This window comes from Leucopleurus acutus (assembly GCF_964270905.1).
Source record: "Leucopleurus acutus genome assembly, chromosome: 19".
NCBI classification, from domain to species: domain Eukaryota; kingdom Metazoa; phylum Chordata; class Mammalia; order Artiodactyla; family Delphinidae; genus Leucopleurus; species Leucopleurus acutus.
In genome coordinates, this window is record NC_139161.1 from 8,089,032 (window position 1) to 8,106,364 (window position 17,333).

At 48.8% G+C, this 17,333-nt stretch overlaps 3 protein-coding genes across 11 annotated transcripts; 1 reads left to right on the forward strand and 2 right to left on the reverse strand.

Annotated features, from left to right (window-relative positions):
• Positions 1-1,455: 1,455 nt before the first annotated feature.
• On the reverse strand, positions 1,456-7,176 carry JMJD6 (jumonji domain containing 6, arginine demethylase and lysine hydroxylase). Of its 3 annotated transcripts, none has more exons than XM_082861236.1 (7): positions 6,840-7,176; positions 5,937-6,325; positions 5,197-5,483; positions 4,219-4,316; positions 3,621-3,709; positions 2,776-2,914; positions 1,456-1,990 (listed from the first exon to the last, which is right to left on the reverse strand). In XM_082861236.1, exons 1-7 carry the CDS (start codon positions 6,966-6,968, stop codon positions 1,859-1,861), a joined length of 1,263 nt encoding a protein of 420 aa, XP_082717362.1. In that variant the 5' UTR covers positions 6,969-7,176; the 3' UTR covers positions 1,456-1,858. The 3 variants fall into 3 exon arrangements, 2 of the variants coding, with proteins under 2 accessions (XP_082717362.1, XP_082717361.1); XR_014326976.1 differs by having other exon boundaries at positions 1,869-1,990; positions 3,621-3,714; positions 4,181-4,316; XM_082861235.1 differs by lacking the exon at positions 3,621-3,709 and having other exon boundaries at positions 4,181-4,316.
• A 460-nt stretch (positions 7,177-7,636) lies between these two features.
• Positions 7,637-13,876, forward strand: METTL23 (methyltransferase 23, arginine; the record flags this gene model as incomplete). 2 transcript variants are annotated; one of them, XM_082860951.1, is made up of 5 exons in its annotated part: positions 7,637-7,728; positions 11,702-11,806; positions 12,814-13,051; positions 13,137-13,221; positions 13,381-13,876. In XM_082860951.1, 4 exons carry the CDS (start codon positions 11,723-11,725, stop codon positions 13,544-13,546), a joined length of 573 nt encoding a protein of 190 aa, XP_082717077.1. In that variant the 3' UTR covers positions 13,547-13,876. The 2 variants fall into 2 exon arrangements, with proteins under 2 accessions (XP_082717077.1, XP_082717078.1); XM_082860952.1 differs by lacking the exon at positions 7,637-7,728 and having other exon boundaries at positions 11,718-11,789.
• Positions 13,877-13,996: 120 nt separating this feature from the next.
• SRSF2 (serine and arginine rich splicing factor 2) lies at positions 13,997-17,171 on the reverse strand. Of its 6 annotated transcripts, XR_014326960.1 has the most exons (4): positions 16,578-17,171; positions 16,071-16,381; positions 15,689-15,792; positions 13,997-15,059 (listed from the first exon to the last, which is right to left on the reverse strand). XR_014326960.1 is itself a non-coding variant. In XM_082860949.1 (3 exons), the coding sequence occupies exons 1-2, from the start codon at positions 16,937-16,939 to the stop codon at positions 16,078-16,080; spliced, it is 666 nt and encodes a 221-aa protein (XP_082717075.1). In that variant the 5' UTR covers positions 16,940-17,171; the 3' UTR covers positions 13,997-15,059; positions 16,071-16,077. The 6 variants fall into 6 exon arrangements, 3 of the variants coding, with proteins under 3 accessions (XP_082717075.1, XP_082717074.1, XP_082717073.1); XR_014326961.1 differs by having other exon boundaries at positions 15,689-16,381; XR_014326962.1 differs by having other exon boundaries at positions 13,997-14,441; positions 14,951-16,381.
• Between the last annotated feature and the right edge of the window lie 162 nt (positions 17,172-17,333).

Genomic DNA, 17,333 nt, shown 5'->3' on the forward strand with positions numbered 1-17,333 from the left:
CACCGCTCACCACTCTCGGCGTCTCCGCTTGCGTGCAGCCGGCCACGTGGACGGCGGGAGTCCCTCACCAACACCAGCGAGGCAACAGATGCAACAAGGCATTCAAAGGATCACAACCCTCCAGCCTTGCGGTCGACCAGCTTGGTTTTAAAGGAGAAGCACAGCACCTTCTCACGCGACATCACGGAGGCCTTCGGTGCTTCACTAAGCATGCAGAGTTTTTTAACTTCTTGACAATCTAGTCTCAGTAAGCAGAAAAAAACAGCATTTGACCGGAGACGGGAGCTTGGGCCAGAGAGGATTATCCAAATTCAAAGAAGACAAAGGAGAAGGTAGGAGCAGAAGACAGGAAAACTGAGTTGGGTGGCCGCCAACAGCTCACGTGGGAGCCACTTCAGGGAGAGCTTCTGCTCAGGGGTGAGCACGGCCTCCACAAGTGTCCCTAATCCTGCCAAGGAAAGTACAACTGCCTGTAATCAGCATGTAGACAGCACAGCTGCGGCAAAGCTGGAAGGATATGTTAAAAGCAGGACCCCCAGGACCCCAGGTTGATGTAATGGCAGGGCTTTCTCTAAAAACTTTTCCTACAAAGTCACACCCCAAGGGCAGATATAAGTCTACAATATAGAAAAAACTTAAAATAGCAAGAAGAGAAATCTAAGTATGCCTGGGAAAAGGACAACTCGGGTTGAGAAATGCACCATCTAGTCTGATAAATCCACTTGATTAAGACACCCGAATTTCCCCCACGGAATTCCAGCCAGACCCCAGAGAATGAGGAAAAGACGACAGAAAGGAACGTAGGTCCTGTTCATCACATTTAAGCAAGCGCTAGGCTGCCTGGAGATACAAAGAACATAACAGGAATGTCAGCTGCAGCAGTCAGGGACTTTAGACAGAATCCCACAGGCTTCAGTATTTCACTATCTTCCTTGAAACCTCACGTCTTTTTTTTTTTTTTTTTTTTGGTGGGCCTTGTCGGGCGGCATGCGGAAGTTCCCCAACCAGGGATCGAACTCGTGCCCCCTGCATTGGAAGCTCGGAGTCTTAACCACTGGACCGCCAGGGAAGTCCAAAACCTCACCTCTTAATGCTACCTATAGTTGACACTTCAACTAGCAGCACATGGACAACAGGGTTCTGGGGTTTAAAGACCCTGGATGCACGCAGAGTCACCAAGCTTCAGTGGGAGCCTGTCGTGTGCCCAGCACCAGAGCAGGTGCTTGCAAAAAGATTAGCTTATGGATTTTTATCTCAAGTTTTAATTTATTTAGATCCTATAGGGTTTAAAACAAAAACCAAAACCCATTGGAGACATGATTAAGATTTTATAAGGAATCTGCAAGCGCTCAAAGCAGCAGTGGCAAACTGGGAGAAAAAGCAGGAAGCCACGCCTCAGGCTCTTCAGAAGATATGGGGTAACTTCTCAGCATTCTCTTCCTTTACTGCGGTAACTATCACTTCCCCATCAAGGGCACCCACCAGCGGAAACACTATCTTCTCCCAAGATCATGACAAGAAGAGCAACAAAGGGATACTCTGGTATTCTCCAGGAAAAAAGTTCCCAAGATATAAAATGAATTTAACTTTTATTATTAAATAATGTAAAGGGTTCCCTTGGCACCATCCACGTAGATTCTCGCCCTTATGCACAAAACAAGCCACGTTCACTTGCATAGGTAGCGGAGAAAAAAGCTACTGTAGCAAATGCTAAGTGACTGGACTCCCGTTCCCAGAGCATCCTCATTCTCTGGCTTTCGCTGGCCCTCCCAGGTCTGCAGGATCCACAAGGCTGCCCCCCAGGGCCCTGCCGCAGGCTGCAGGCACGTCCTCGCACACAGACGACAGCCACGCGTGGTCACCTGGAGGAGCTGCGCTCTTTGCTCACACAGTCGTCCTGGGAGGTGGTGTCCCCGTTTCCCACTGCGCTGCACGTCCTCCTCTTCTTCCTGCGGTGCATCGTCCCCTCGCCTTCAGAGCCGGACTCGCACTGGACACGGGAGGAGAAAAACAGGGGTTCGGTCGGATACAGCCCAGTTCTTCGCTAAACGAACCTCGGCCCTCAGGAGACAGCACGATACTGTCCACGCCTCCCTGAGGCAAAAGGGCCATTTAGGACACAGTCGGGATGTCCGTCTCCTCAGACCCCAAGGGTCCCTCCAGTGTTCTCTAACAGAAGGGGTGTTTGTTTGAAATCAAGATCCACCTCTAAGACTGTGTGAGAGCCAGCACTTTGCGATGGCATCGTGGAATTTCACTGCACAGCACTTAACACTCATAAAACACACGGCCTCCTCCAGAGAGGAGGCAGGATCAGTGGATCACAGAGTCATGAGACAGGCATTTCATCTGCTAAAAGCACCGATGCTCTTACCCAGTGTTGTGTTAGCTTAAACAAGGTGACTGAATTTGCTGAGTTTCTAGGCTTATAATTTACTATCCACGGGGGAGATTCCTAACGTGGGCTTTGAGTTTGGAGAATTCTTGGAGGTGGAATCCCGACACCAGTGTCCGCTAGCTGTGTGGTCCCGGGTCATTTACAGAATCCCCAGACACTCCTCTCACCTCTAGAGATGATTGTAACGATTCACTAGTATGTGCACAGCTGTAAAATGGGCAAAAGTCACCCCACGGCGAGAACGTGGGCAGCTGCAGTTCTTGGAAGAAAGCGAAACACGTTCCCAGCGTCCTCCCTCCCGGGTAGGAGGTGGGAAGGTCACAGCTGGTTTTCAGGGCGACCAGCCCCGGAGGCCTGGGCCGTGAGCACGGACTCACCTCTGAGTCCGAGTCGGACGAGCTGGAGCTGGAGGAGCTGGACGAGTCGCTGGAGCTGTCGGAGGCGATCCCCGTGGACTCCTGCAGGTCGACGGAGTCAGCCAGCACCGCCAACTCAGGGTGCTCCTGCCTCAAGATCCTGAGAGACAAGACCCGGGTCCTCAGTGCTGGGACAGGCAGCGACGCCCACACGCAGTACCCCAGACTCAGAGCTGAGCCCTTTCTCTCCTAGACGCGCCTGTACGGTGCTGAGGACACGCGGATCCACAGGCTGGGGACGAAACCCCCCGTGCTGCTCAGGCTTTCCTGAAAGGAAAACTAGCCACACACAACTCGCTACCCGCTGTGCAGACGAGACAGACGTGCTGCTGAGACGTGAGGCAAATCTTCCTCGAGTTAGTCTTAGTTTTCCCCTTGGGAGAAACAATCTCTCTCGCTCGTCGTTTTTCCTGAACCTTTCCTAGCTGTTGTTTGCTAACCTCTCCTTTCCACAGCACAGTACTTAACGATGGGAGCTGGGCTTGGTTACATTGGTTTGTAAGAGACAAGAAGTATCGAGCAACAGAGAGGGTCCCCCCTCGCTGGAAGCTGAAGCTGGACGGGACTGTCGGGGCAGCAGGCAGCCCTCCCCTTGGAACCTATTCTGGCGGCCACTGCAGCCAGGGACAAAAGACCTGCTGTTCAGGACGGCCTTCAGCGTGACCAAACAGCAGCACGCGGCGGCCTGCGGGACAGAGTCAGTGGGCCTCAGATGCCCGAGAGTCTGGGGAGAACAAAGCCACCACCCTTGCTGGCCCTCTCAGCAGGGAGGTTGGGCACTGAACAGGCCAGAACCCCTCTCTTACCCCGAGAGCTGGTCCCTCCAGGTCAGGGTTGGGACACAGTGGCACGGGGTGGCTGGGGGTGGCTTGCACTGCCGCTGCCCGTGCTGTATCTGTTCTGTGGATAAACAGAGGAGCTAAGTCTCCAGGGCAGCCACCTCGCTCACAAGAACTGAAGGTCATAAGTTTAAATGGGAATAATGCTTTGCGGTAAGAAAAAGAAATAACCAAAATAAAACCCAAACAAAACGGCTTCCTTTGCTAGTGCTAGCTTTGGGAAACCAAACCAAACCAAACCGAAAACAAAACAGAAAACGAGGAACAATCCCAACTGTGACCATGTTTTGACCGAGTGGCTTCAATCAAACATGCAGTCTTACCCTGTCACCTCAAGGCTGGCAAATATCCTGAGAACTACCCTGGCCTTGGACCCACTCTCCTCTCCCCGCGAGGTTTTGCGGCCCCGGCTTTTCCCAGGCCCGTCTAAAATCAGCACATGTTAAGACACCAGTGGACTCTTTCCATTTTATCTCTGGGGTAGAAGTTGGAACAAAGCAAAAATAAGGAAAAAAAAAGGCTCTCACCGATACCATTTCCTCGATAACTTTGGCCTCCCTCTTACCGTCTTGTGCCAGACAACAGGGAAGTTGGTGCTGCTGGCAAAATTCTGGGTAATGGCAATGGTGGTGTCAAGGTTGAGGACAACGTGCCACCAGCCTCCTGAAATCCAACAAGTAAACAGTTAAACAGGATTGGTTCTACACGCGATCGCGCCATGACGTAAACTTCACATAACAAACAACGCAAACTTCAGAACCTGGGGATTCCTGTCCACAAGCGACAGCTTGAGAGACACAGGACCCAGAGCGGTAAATGCTCCTCCTGAGGGCAGCGCTCACCAACGACCTGTTTGGGTAAAGTTTTCCTGGAGCGTGGCTGCACCTGTTCGTTTATGGATTGTACGTGGCTGCTTTCCTGCCACTTGGGCGGAGCTGAGCAGTTCCAACAGAGACTACCCAGCCTGCAGTGCCTAAAATATCTGTTCTCTGGCCCTTTTACAGAGTAAACGTGTCAAGCCCTGTAATCCAAAGCTGTGACCAGAACTGTAAAGGGAGCAAGTGCTTCAGTTTCTAGATGGAGGATGACCATCTTGAACACCCTTACTTCCCACACTCAACCTATCAAAACAAAGTGTAGTTTTCAGGTGTAGGATTTCCTGCCCCTTGGCTCCTAAGTCACTCTTTCCTGACTCAATCCACCCAGTGCTACACTGATCAAAAACCCCATTTACAGAAATTAAGCACAAGTCACTGAACATATTCAATAAGCAAAGACACTAAGTATCTACTAGAAATAAAAATGAACAGGCTCTCTACATACAGGAAGTTTATCAAGTCATTATACATTCAGGTTACAAGAAACGTGGACAGCAGCCCCCCTGAGCATGCGGCCACACAGCAACACATCACTGTCAGAGGCGGGAGCCGTCAGTTCACCCAGAGGCAGCGCGCAGAGGGATTTCTTTGACTCTCCCTATATAGTTGTATTCCAAAATTACAAATTACTGAATTCAAAGAATGTACTTTCAGTTCATCTGTACCTGGTACAAAGACAGTCTCTCCTGGTTTTTGTAAGATTTCCAGGGGTTTGAATTCGGGTGGCCAGGTTGGAAGCTGTGTCCGGGGATAGATAATATTAAACCAAGTAATAGCTTCATCTTGCTGGTTCCCTCCTTCTTCTCGGGTCACCTTGATGAGTTCCCTGGGCGTGCTGGTAGGGAACAGGCACCAGCGCTTGTGGCCCTGGACTAAGGCATTCCAGGCACTGGTTCCCAGGGGGTCGATGTGAATTCCGGTTCCAGAGCGTGGTGGCCCCATCACAAACCACCTAAAAGATGGAAACATCCAAGATATGAAGTGCAATTTGACCACACGTACGCACCACAAAAGAAGCTTTAATTTTACACCAACATGTTATCGTTATTTCAAAGACTACACACATTCTGGTATGCAGAAACGCTGAAGAAATTGTGCATGGACTGACCCCTAACAGAAAAAGGAAAAATCACCAACATGTCTTACTGCTGGACTTGAACTATTAAAATATCCCTTAGAGATCACTGGTTCAACTTTGGTTGCACGTTTGAATCACCTGGGGAGCTTTCAGAAATCCTGATGCCCAGGCAGGAGGCCCTGGGCAGACATCAGAAGCCCTCTAAATAAGTCCCAAGTGCAGCCAACAGAGAACCACTCACTGTTTTGGAAACAGATTAGCTGACTGAGCTCAGCTGCTCCTGCTGCTGTAGACAAGATTATAACCACACCACTGCCCAGTATTTACCTGTAAGGGGGCCTGCGCTTCTCCCCCGCATACTGGAAAAGGTCATCGGTGAAGAACTTGGGCACCTTGTAGTCTTCCAAAAGTTTCCTTCTTTTGGGGTGTTCCCCATAGCTGCTGTCAAAGATGTAAAGGGGGCTGTCATCTCGGGTGCTCTCCATGTACTCGATGTAGTATTTCATCTTCATCTTCACGGAATAGCCGTCGTTATCCTCACCACACTTGAATTTCTGGTTCCGGTATTTCCTTTTGAGGCGCTCCAGAGTCCATTTCTCCTGCGCGGACCAGCCCTCTTGGGCATTCAGCAGAACCACGGGCTTGTACGGTCTTTCGTAACGTTCCACAAATTCACCCACCGACAACTGTAAGGCGTCTGCCCTTTCCACATTGTCCTGAGGGAATCAGAAAAGATCTATCGCATTAAAGAAAAAAAAAAAAAGTCCGGCGGCAGTTAAGGGTGTCCCCCAAGGCCAATTAGCAATCACATACCCAAGGAGCCAGATTCTATTTCCGGCTCCTCTTAGGGAGGGAAAAGGACCTGCGTGTGTTCGGGCACTGCGCACCGAGCGCCACCGCATCAGGGAAGGGGGGCTTCGCGTCTTCCACTCGTGGCTTTTGACAGCCGGGGTCCCTAGGGCCCCGCCGCCCAAAGGGATGCAGGGGTGACGGGCCTCGTGAAGAGCGTCAGGGGCGTGGGACTCCAGCTGCCTCGGCAGGCGCGTTTGCGGCGCATAGAAGGAGGCCCACCCTGGGATCTGGGCCCCGATGACCTCGACCTCCGCGGGGTGCGGGCGAGCCCATCGTAACTCCAGGGGCCGTGCTGGTCGCGGACCTCGGCCCCGGTAGAGATGCGCAGCTCCCGGGGATGCCCGTGCCCCGCCCGGCCCGCGATCGCGGCTCGCTCACCGCCACGGCCGCCGGGTTCAGCGAGAAGCTCTCGTAGTAGTTGTGCCGGATCCAGTCCAGCGAGTCCTTCAGCTCCGGCCGCGCACTCCGCTTGGCCTCGCGGATCCGCTTCTTGCTCTTGTGGTTCATCCTGCAGGGTCACCAGCTGGTTCCGCGACGACCCTGGCGCAGCTCGCTTCCTGCCACCAGTGCGTCCCCTCCCCGACCCGGGCGGCGGCGGCGGCACCAAAACGTCCTTCGCTCCAGCCCGGCGCCTTTAAAGTCGCCTTCCAGAAAATTCACTCCCTAACCACCTCCCGAGCCTCGGGTTGGGCCTGCGTCGGCCGTCTTCCCCGCCCGCTACGGCCTCTTGCGATAAGCCATTGGCCTCCGAGCCTCTGGGGTCCGCCCTCACACACGCCGGGTCTCCGCCATGTTGGGAAGGTCAAGACGCTCGAGGCACCACCTTGCTGCGGCCCCGCCTCTCCCGCACCACCTTGCGGTTCGCGTCACTTCCGGCAGCCGGCAGTTCTATCGTGGCTGGCTTCCGCCAACCTCAGAGTTGGGGCTTCCTGTCTTCTGTGTCCCGTTGGCCGGTTTTCGGGTCTGTTCTCGCCACGTGGCCATTTCGTCGCCCGAGGGGTGCTTACCCCCTTTTGCCGTCGGGTACTAGCGACCCGACGTGGCGCCGGGGAGACGGCCCGAGCCGGTCTGAGAGCACCCGCGCGTGCAGCTTGGCAGCCTGGCGACCCGGCGCCCTCCCCTGCTCCCGGCCTGCCCGGAGGCCACCGACTCCCCTCCGACCGAGCGTGGTCTCCGAGGGCATGTGGTCCGGGCCAAGCGTTTTCGGTTCTCGGAGGAGCCGGGCCTGGGAGCTGAGGGGGCCGTGCTGGAGGTCCGCGTCCCGCAGGTGCGTGCGGAGGCACCCGCCGGGAAGCGCATTGGGGCTGGAGCGGTTCTCGGCCGACCAGGGGCTATAGGGAGGGGGTCCGCGGCTTCCCGCCTTAGGCTGGACCACAGAGCGAAACGGTTTGGACGAAGCCGTTTGGCAGATTAAATGTCCTTCAGTAAGAAATTTGAAGACCCTGCTAGGAGGGAGACCTTTCCATACCTAATATTTCTTGCCAGAAAAGTGGCATTCTTGACACCTAATATTTTTTTGATCTTGTTGAAGGGCTTCTTAATTCAGTTTCTGGGGGCGGGGGGAAGGGATTTCCAACCCTCACTAACCAAATAAAGTTTCTCAGGCTGGCATTGCTTCCTTTCAGCTCATGGCTGACCCCGAACTCTCTCAAGAGCAATTATATTTTATATACCTTCAGTTTTTCAAAGCACTTTCACATTGCAGTGTTTCATTTTTTTAAACATCTTTGTTGGAGTTTACTTGCTTTACAATGTTGTGTTAGCTTCTGCTGTATAACAAAGTGAATCAGCTATGTGCATACGTATATCCCCATATCCCCTCCCTCTTGCGTCTCCCTCCCACCCTCCTTTTCCCACTCCTCTAGGTGGTCGCAAAGCACAGAGCTGACCTTCGTGTGCTATGCGGCTGCTTACCACTAGCTATCTATTTTACATTTGGTAGTGTATATATGACAATGCTATTCTCACACTTCGTCCCAGCTTACGCTTACCCGCCCCCCCCCCCCCCGTGTCCTCAAGTCCATTCTCTACATCTGTGGCTTTATTCCTGTCCTGTCCCAGAACCTTTTTCTTCTTTTTAGATTCTATATATATGTGTTAGCATAAGGTATTTGTTTTTCTCTTTCTGACTTACTTCACTCTGTATGACATACTCTAAGTCCATCCACCTCACTACAGATAACTCCATTTCTTTTTATGGCTGAGTAATATTCCATTGTATATATGTGCCACATCTTTTTTATCCATTCATCTGTCGATGGACACTTAGGTTGCTTCCATGTCCTGGCTATTGTAAATAGTGCTGCAATGAACATTGTGGTACATGACTTTTTTTTTTAACATCTTTATTGGAGTATAATTGCTTTACAATGGTGTGTTAGTTTCTGCTTTATAACAAAGTGAATTAGTTATACATATACATATGTTCCCATATATCTTCCCTCTTGCGTCTCCCTCCCTCCCACCCCTCTTGGTGGTCACAAAGCACTGAGCTGATCTCCCTGTGCCATGCGGCTGCTTCCCACTAGCTATCTATTTTACTTTTGGTAGTGAATATGTCCATGCCACTCTCTCACTTTGTCACAGCTTACCCTTCCCCCTCCCCATATCCTCAGGTACATTCTCTAGTAGGTCTGTGTCTTTATTCCTGTCTTGCCCCTAGGTTCTTCATGACCTTTTTTCTTTTTTTTTCTTAGATTCCATATATATGTGTTAGCATACGGTATTTGTTTTTCTCTTTCTGACTTACTTCACTCTATATGACAGACTCTAGGTCTATCCACCTCACTACAAATAACTCAATTTCATTTCTTTTTATGGCTGAGTAATATTCCATTGTATATATGTGCCACATCTTCTTTATCCATTTATCTGTTGATGGACACTTAGGTTGATTCCATGTCCTGGCTATTGTAAATAGTGCTGCAATGAACATTGTGGTACGTGACTCTTTTTGAATTATGGTTTTCTCAGGGTATGTATATGCCCAGTAGTGGGATTGCAGGGTCATATGGTAGTGTTCTGTTTTTAGTTTTTTAAGGAACCTCCATTTTAAGGAACCTCCTTATACTGTTCTCCATAGTGGCTGTATCAATTTACATTCCCACCAACAGTGCAAGAGGGTTCCCTTTTGTTCATACCCTCTCCAGCATTTATTGTTTGTAGATTTTTTGATTATGGCCATTCTGACCAGTGTGAGGTGATACCTCATTGTAGTTTTGATTTGCATTTCTCTAATGATTAATGATGTTGAGCATCTTTTCATGTGTAACAGCAGCTGGTGGTGTAGGTATTGGCAGTAGCAGTTTAAATATGAGAAACAGCTTAAAAGGAGTTGAAGGCTGGAGTGGAACCCATTTCTGGCAGTTTCTAAATGCCTGCACGTTGAAATACCCCTTTGGATTTTTTTTTGCTGCGCCACGCGGTGTACGGGATCTTAGTTCCCCGACCAAGGATCCAACCCGTGCCCCTTGCAGTGGAAGTGTGGAGTCTTAACCACTGGACTGCCAGGAAAGCCCTCCCGGCCTCCTTTGGATTTCTTCCCAAATTTAGGGAGTGGGTGAAGAAAGGCCTTGTGAAAACAGATACACTTTTTTTTTTTTTTTTTTAACACCTAAATCTGCATAACTCACTCCTCAGGTCAGAAATCCTTCATTGTATTCCTGGGTAAAACCCACCAGGGCAGGCATTTTAATCATGCCTAGCATATTTTAGGCACCAATATTTTTGTTGAGTGTATTGAATGATTAGGTTCAGAACTTCAGTTCCTTCACCTTTGATATTTTTACCTCTTCAGCCTCCTTTCCTACCTCCCCAGGAGGGGCACCCTTTGCTCTAGCAAACAAAGTCTTGCAATTTTGCAGTTTAGCAATCGCTAACTTTGTATACTTACTTTGTACTAGGTAGTTTTCATCGAATCTTCCTAACCTTTCTATGAAGATAGTATTTTGCAGTTGAGGAAACTGAAGCACAGACAGGTTAAATAACTTGAGTGAGGTCACACAGCTAGTGAATTATAGATCTCAAGTTTGAACTCAGGCAGGCTCATTCCGGAGTCCTGGGCTATGTTACCTTGCCTCCCTAAATACCATGCTCTCATCATTCAGTGCCTCCCCAAAGGCTTTGTAAGTTGCCTACCTTCCTAACTGCAGGATTCAGCTCTTACTCAAACCTCTTCTAGGATGTCATCCTAGAACCCCACTGTTCCTCCTTAGCATTACCAGGTTATGCCCGTGCTTAAAATCCTCCAGTTATCTTCTCACTGCACTTAAATAAAAGCAAAGCTTCCCGTGCCCTACAAGACCTCACGAGTCTGGCCTCTGCCTTGCCTCTGACCTGTGCTTGTACTGCGCAGCCCTGCCTCCAGCCTTCAGGCCCACACTGCCAGGGCTCTCTGTGCCCAGTGAGAGGTTTTTCAGTTCCTGCTTCAGGGCCTTTGCCTGAATCATTCTCTCCCCATCTCGAGCAGACCCCTTGTGGTCACTGCCCACTCCCATTTCTCTCACATTACCCTGTTGTATTGTGCTTGTTGCAACCAAAAATATCCACTTGCTTACTTGTTGCTTGTCTCTCCCCAGTAGGAGATAAATATATGTGTATGTAGTTCATATTCCAAGAGAGTTACATCCTCAGCCTATAATAGCCACTAAGCCACTCAGGCCCTGGATAAACTCTTGTTGAGTAAATGAAGGTATGAAGAATGCCTATCACATGGTATTGCAATTTTATATCCCGACGCTCCCCCCACCATAGGATGCAAACTGGAGAGAGGGAACTGTTGTTTTTGTAATGGATGCCAGTGCCAAGCGCTCAGTTAATTGCTGTATGAATATTCTTTTTTAAAAAACAAATTTATTTTTGGCCGCATTGGGTCTTCATTGCTGCGCGCGGGCTTTCTCTAGTTGCGGCAAGTGAGGGCTACTCTTTGTTGCGGTGCTCGGGCTTCTCATTGCGGTGACTTCTTGTTGCGGAGCACGGGCTTCTCATTGCGGTGACTTCTTGTTGCGGAGCACGGGCTCTAGGCTTGTGGGCTTCAGTAGTTGCAGCACGCAGGCTCGGTAGTTGTGGTGCACAGGCTTAGTTGCTCCACAGCATGTGGGATCTTCCTGGACCAGGGCTCGAACCCATGTCCCCTGCCCTGGCAGGCGGATTCTTAACCACTGCGCCACCAGGGAAGCCCTGTATAAATATTCTGACTTCCAGCATGAGTTATTTATGGCATACAAAAAAATTCTTTTCAGGTCCTGCATCTTCAATATGGAATGTATGTTTGGCCCTGTGCTGTGGTCCTGGCCCAGTACCTGTGGTTTCACAGAGGATCTCTGCCAGGAAAGGCTGTTTTAGAGGTACAAGTGCCCTTGAGGTTTGCAAAAATCCTAGATTATTTTCCAATTTAAGTCTATATGCTGGTTATTGGGTTTTGTTAGGTATTTTTTACGTCAGGGATGATCTGGCCAGCTTGTGAGGCAGGTGAGCTAAGAATGTTTTTAAAAGTGTTTAAAAAGAAAGTATGCACCAGAGACCATATGTGGTCCACAAACACTAATATTTACTGTCTAGCCTTTTAGTCTTAAAATGTATCCCATGCTTTCTCACCACTCCATCTGGCTCAACTGCTGAAGGCTTACAGCAGAAATACTATGCTTAAACCCAAAGACTAAATACAGAAGCTTAAGAACATCTCTTAACTTTTGCAAAACCATGTAAATGATATGAAGGCATTTGGTGCTTACTTCTGGCCCAAAGTAGTGATGATTGTCAGCAATTCGGTAAAGGTCGGGAATCTCTATGCCCATCCTCAAACAGGAAGCGTGTGTTTCAACTGATGCAAATAGTAATATTTATGAAGGCACTCCTTGGTATTATTCCTTAGTATGTTTAAGCTCCTTGCTGCTCTCAAGACCCAACTGGAAAATCCCGTTAAATATAAGAAAGTCATGTTGCAGACCTGTCAGGTTTTAGTCACATGAAGGCTATTTATAATTGGTAGTAACAACTGAATGGCTGGTTGTGTATCCACATCACCCACTGAGCTTTTAGAAAGCTGGTGTCCTTTATAATTAGCTCCTTATAGATCACAGACCCTCACAGTTCAAACCCGTTTAAGGGTTGTCAGAATTGAGGGCCCTTTAAAATGTTGAAATGGGCTATAACTCCTTTGACCCAATTAGAACTGCCATGACAAATCTGGAGGAAGCGCCACATAGTAAAGCAGTGTTAAATTATGGCATGTTTTATAGATATGGCAAACTATCTTTACACATTGACCAATGCAAGCATGAAATGAGAAATCATTTGCCAAGATCCATTAATTCTTTGCAGTTCTAAGCAAAACCTTTAACCTTGTCATTAGATTGGAGCTGGAGTGAGCCTTCCAGGAATTATGGCTGCAAAATGCGGTGCTGAAGTAATACTGTCAGACAGTTCAGAGCTGCCTCACTGTCTAGAGATCTGTCGGCAAAGCTGCCAAATGAATAACCTGCCTCAGGTGCATGTTGTGGGACTCACATGGGGTCATGTATCTCGGGATCTTCTGGCTCTACCACCGCAAGACATTATTCTTGCATCCGATGTGTTCTTTGAACCAGAAGGTAAACCTTTTTTGCTCTTCTCAGTAGTAAATTTAGTCAGAGATACAATGGAATTAAAGTCTATTAAGAAGTTTTTTCTTCCCAGACTTTGAAGACATTTTAACTACAGTTTACTTTTTGATGCAGAAGAACCCCAAGGTCCAATTGTGGTCTACTTACCAGGTAAGAAGGTAAGCCTGAACAATCCTGCTTTACTCCCAATTTTATTAAAAGTTAACCCAAGCCTTACTACTCTACTCATTCAGTGTGTAGTTTAAGGATATAATGAGAATATATCTAAAGCAAAACAGGAAAAGCTTGGTTTTTTAAAAATAATTTATTTTTTTCAGTGCTGACTGGTCACTTGAAGCTTTGCTCTACAAGTGGGACATGAAATGTGTCCACATTCCTCTGGAGTCTTTTGGTGCAGACAAAGAAGATATAGCAGAATCTGCCCTTCCAGGAAGACATACTGTTGAAATGCTGGTCATTTCCTTTGCAAAGGACAGTCTCTGAATTACACCTAAAAGCTGTTTTGGGACAATGTCAATACTGATTAGCAACCTGGCAAGCCAACTGTGTGACTCAGACCACTTCAGCTTGAGTACAGTGGATCTGAAGATGGTCAGATCGGTTGACTTTAGATTGTGATGGGTCACATAACCATTAAAACAAAAATTAAAACTCCTATAAGAAAAAGAACTTCGATTGTTCCTAAGTCATTAAAATAGGGCATAAATTAGGTTATGAGAAGAGGGTTACTCAAAACCTTAACAAAGTGCTACCTTAGAGCATTGAGGATAGTAGGTACTTAACTGGCATTTCCACTTTATAACTTAGGGGGAAAAAAATCAACTACTAAACATTTCATTTTAATTCTATACAGTCAGTAACATTCACAAGATAATTGCACAGGTCTTTCAAATAAACGGGGGAAAAAAGACCAAGACATATTCTGAGAAAAGCTAACACCAAGAAAACGTTTTAATTAAACTACAGAAACAATGGTTATAGTACAGAATATTCATGAGCAAAAAGATACACCATGTTATAAGTACTTACAAAGTTACAAACCATTTGTTTCCTTAACATTTTCCACATTTTAAGTTCATACATGAAGATGGTCGGATTTACCATTTTTTGGGGGAGGGGGAGAGGAAGAAAAAAAAAAGGTGTATTTATCATCGCTAGATGTGCTCACTGTATGCTCCGTTATTTATATGCAAGGCCCGGGTGACTGGAAGTGCAGTTGTCAGGCATTTTAATAAACTGGACAGCCATTTGTTTCTGCACGACAAGGCATCTTTACACAGGAGCAATCAGGAGAAAACAGGAAACAGCCAAGCACTCTGCACTGCAACACGCCACCTTAACAGCTAACCAGCATTACTCAACTGCTACACAACTGCGCCTAGTGCACAAAAATACATAAGAGAAGAGATTAGAATTGTGTTTGGTAAACAATCCTTTTTTTAAAAAAAAAATCAAGTCTTTTCACCTGAAAAGTCTTTATACAAATTTGGGTTCAGTTTACCATTTAGACCTGAAGGTAAATAACATATACAAACAATTTACACCAACTTTCGTAGGTTTTTAATTTTAAGGTATGAAGGCAATGTTGAGTCAATCTCTTGACAGCTTTAGGCTGTGTGTAATGGCTGCACACGTTTCCTTAAAAGTCAGGAGGCCACAAATTAGGTTACCAATCTGTTTAATTTCAAACAAAAAAAGTCAGCACTATATAAACAAAAAGGAAATTTTACCTCAAATATCCAAGCCAATAATGAAATCTGAAGTCGTTCACCTCACTAAATTACAAGAAATTTGAATAACAGCAACAAAATGGCACATAAAATGAGTTTGCCACCTGAGGCAAAGCTTAAAACAAGTAAAAAGTTAGACAAAATGTTACAAAATAACCTTTTCAATAGCCAGTTGCTTGTTCCAAGGACTCTTCAGTGGACTGAGTACTACTGAGTACGTGGGTCCTTTTCCCCCAAGTCTTCCTTTATGTTGCTTGTCGACACATCTAGGTTTGAAAAAAAATAAGTTCAGTTTACCTTCCATTATTATGAAATCACCAAAGGTGCACATGGTTTTAATTTCAGTACTTACTAAGGGTCTGGTGAAACCAGTAGGTTACAGAAAGGTTCCAACCAGCCACTAATCAGTTTTTTAAAGGCCCAATTAGGAAAATTTCACAAAGGCTACCATCAGCATTAGAAGTTTGTGTTTATGTATTCTTGGCCAAATAACCCAGGTGAAAAATGGTAAGGGGGGAAAAAAGAAAAGAAAAAAAAAAGAGGGCTGTATCCAAACAAAAGCAACTCGAGATCAGACAATTAGTCTACATTTTAAGTTTTTAGTGTTCAAATGAAACACATTTGGCATTTCAGAATGCTTTAACATCTGAGCTACTTAGGGCCCTTTCCTTTTAAAAAATAGGACCAAACAATTTGAGAGTTAAAGACACACTATCCTTTCCCCACCCAGTGCAATCAATACCTGTAAACTTTTGGTTCCAAAAGTTCATTGCTTCGTTTTTGCAATTCGTTTGCGCCACATCCATTAGAATATGAAGTCCCAGTCAGCACAACAATAGTTGAACTGATTGTTTTCTCTAAGAGGATAGTGCATCTTTAACATTTAAAGACAAACCTGCTCCAATACACGCCCACAGAAACTGGTCCCTGGAGGATCAGCCAAATCAGTTAAAATCTGCAATACTGGCCAATATTCTTTTATCAAACAGGAGACCGCAGCTTTAAAGGGGAAAATGCAGACGTTGGATAAAAACAGCAAGAAATAGTCATTTTCATTAATAGGTCTCAAAACAGTTTACGAAACAGCCATTATTATCTAAGCTTCATACACATCCTTTCTGCAGACCCCTCTCTTCAGTTTTACTCCCAAAGCTGAGTTAGCTCAGAGCAGCACTCCTAACATGAGGAGTCACTTTTATATTAATCGGATCAAAACAACTACTCCAAACCCCATTTCTGAATTCGGGCCGTGAGTCTCGGAGCCCCGCAGACATTACCATTTGCTTAAGAGGACACCGCTCCTTCCTCTTCGGGAGACTTGGGAGGACTCTTGGATCGCGACCTGGACTTGGATTCCCTCTTGGACACGGGCGGAGGACTCCTGGACCTAGACCTGGACCTGGACCGCGAGCGAGATCTGGAGACAGACGAGGACTTCGACTTGGACCTTCGCGCCGATCTGGACTTGGAGGTTGATCGCGATCTTGACCGGGTACGGGACCGAGACTTGGAGCGGCTGTAGCGAGACCGACTCCGGGACCTGGACCGGCTCCGACTCCGGGATCGGCTGCGGCGACGCCGCCTAGGGCTGCGGGCAGGGACGGCGGCGCGTTAGGGTTCCGCGGCCCCGCCCGGCCGCCATTATCTCGCCGCCAGACGCCATTTCCCTGGTCGCGAGCAGAGGGCCCCCGCCCTCCCGCGGCTCGCCGGCTCTGCCCGGCCGCCACCACGTGTCCCCGGCAGGCCTTTGTGAGTCACCCCGGCCGCGACGCCCCCCCGCTTACCTGCGGCTCCGACGTCCGTAGCCACCGCCCCCGTACCTGCGGGGCGGGGGTCCCCGGCGGCTGTGGTGCGAGTCCGGGGGGCGGCCGTAGCGCGCCATCTGCACCCGCAACTCGCGGCCGTCCAGCACGGCCCCGTCCATGGCGTCCATGGCGTCCTCCGCGTCGCGCTTGTCGTGGAAGCGGACGAAGGCGAAGCCGCGGGACTCCTTGGTGTAGCGGTCCCGCGGGATGTACACGTCGCCGACGCGTCCGTACTTCTCGAACACGCGCCTCAGGGTGTCTGGCGAGGTGCGGTAGGTCAGGTTGTCCACCTTGAGGGAGGTCATGCCCTCCACATCGGGAGGCGGGCGGCCGTAACTCATGGCTCTGAAGAGTCGGGCCGGGGCCCGTGACTGCGCGCCGACGGACTAACGCCCCGGCGGGCTCGCGCGCTCGGCTGCGGCGGCGGTCTCGTCAGCCTAGCTCGGCTCGACGCCGCGCCTCTCCCCTGGCGGTTGGTTTCCGCGTGGAAACGTTTGGGAAGGCCTGACTAGGACAACTGAGAAAGCGCGACGCACCCGGCTCCACCAGAGAAGCAACTGGGCCGGCGGCCGGCTCCAGTGCCCGTTTATATCCCTCCTCACAAAATGGCGCCCGCGCCACCCGGAAATGAATCCTCCGATTGGCTCGTCTCGCCCCGCCCCGTAACGTCCCCGCCGCGCGCCCCGCCCTTGTCCGGCGCGCCTGCGCAGAACCCCGCGGGCGGGTCGAAAAGCG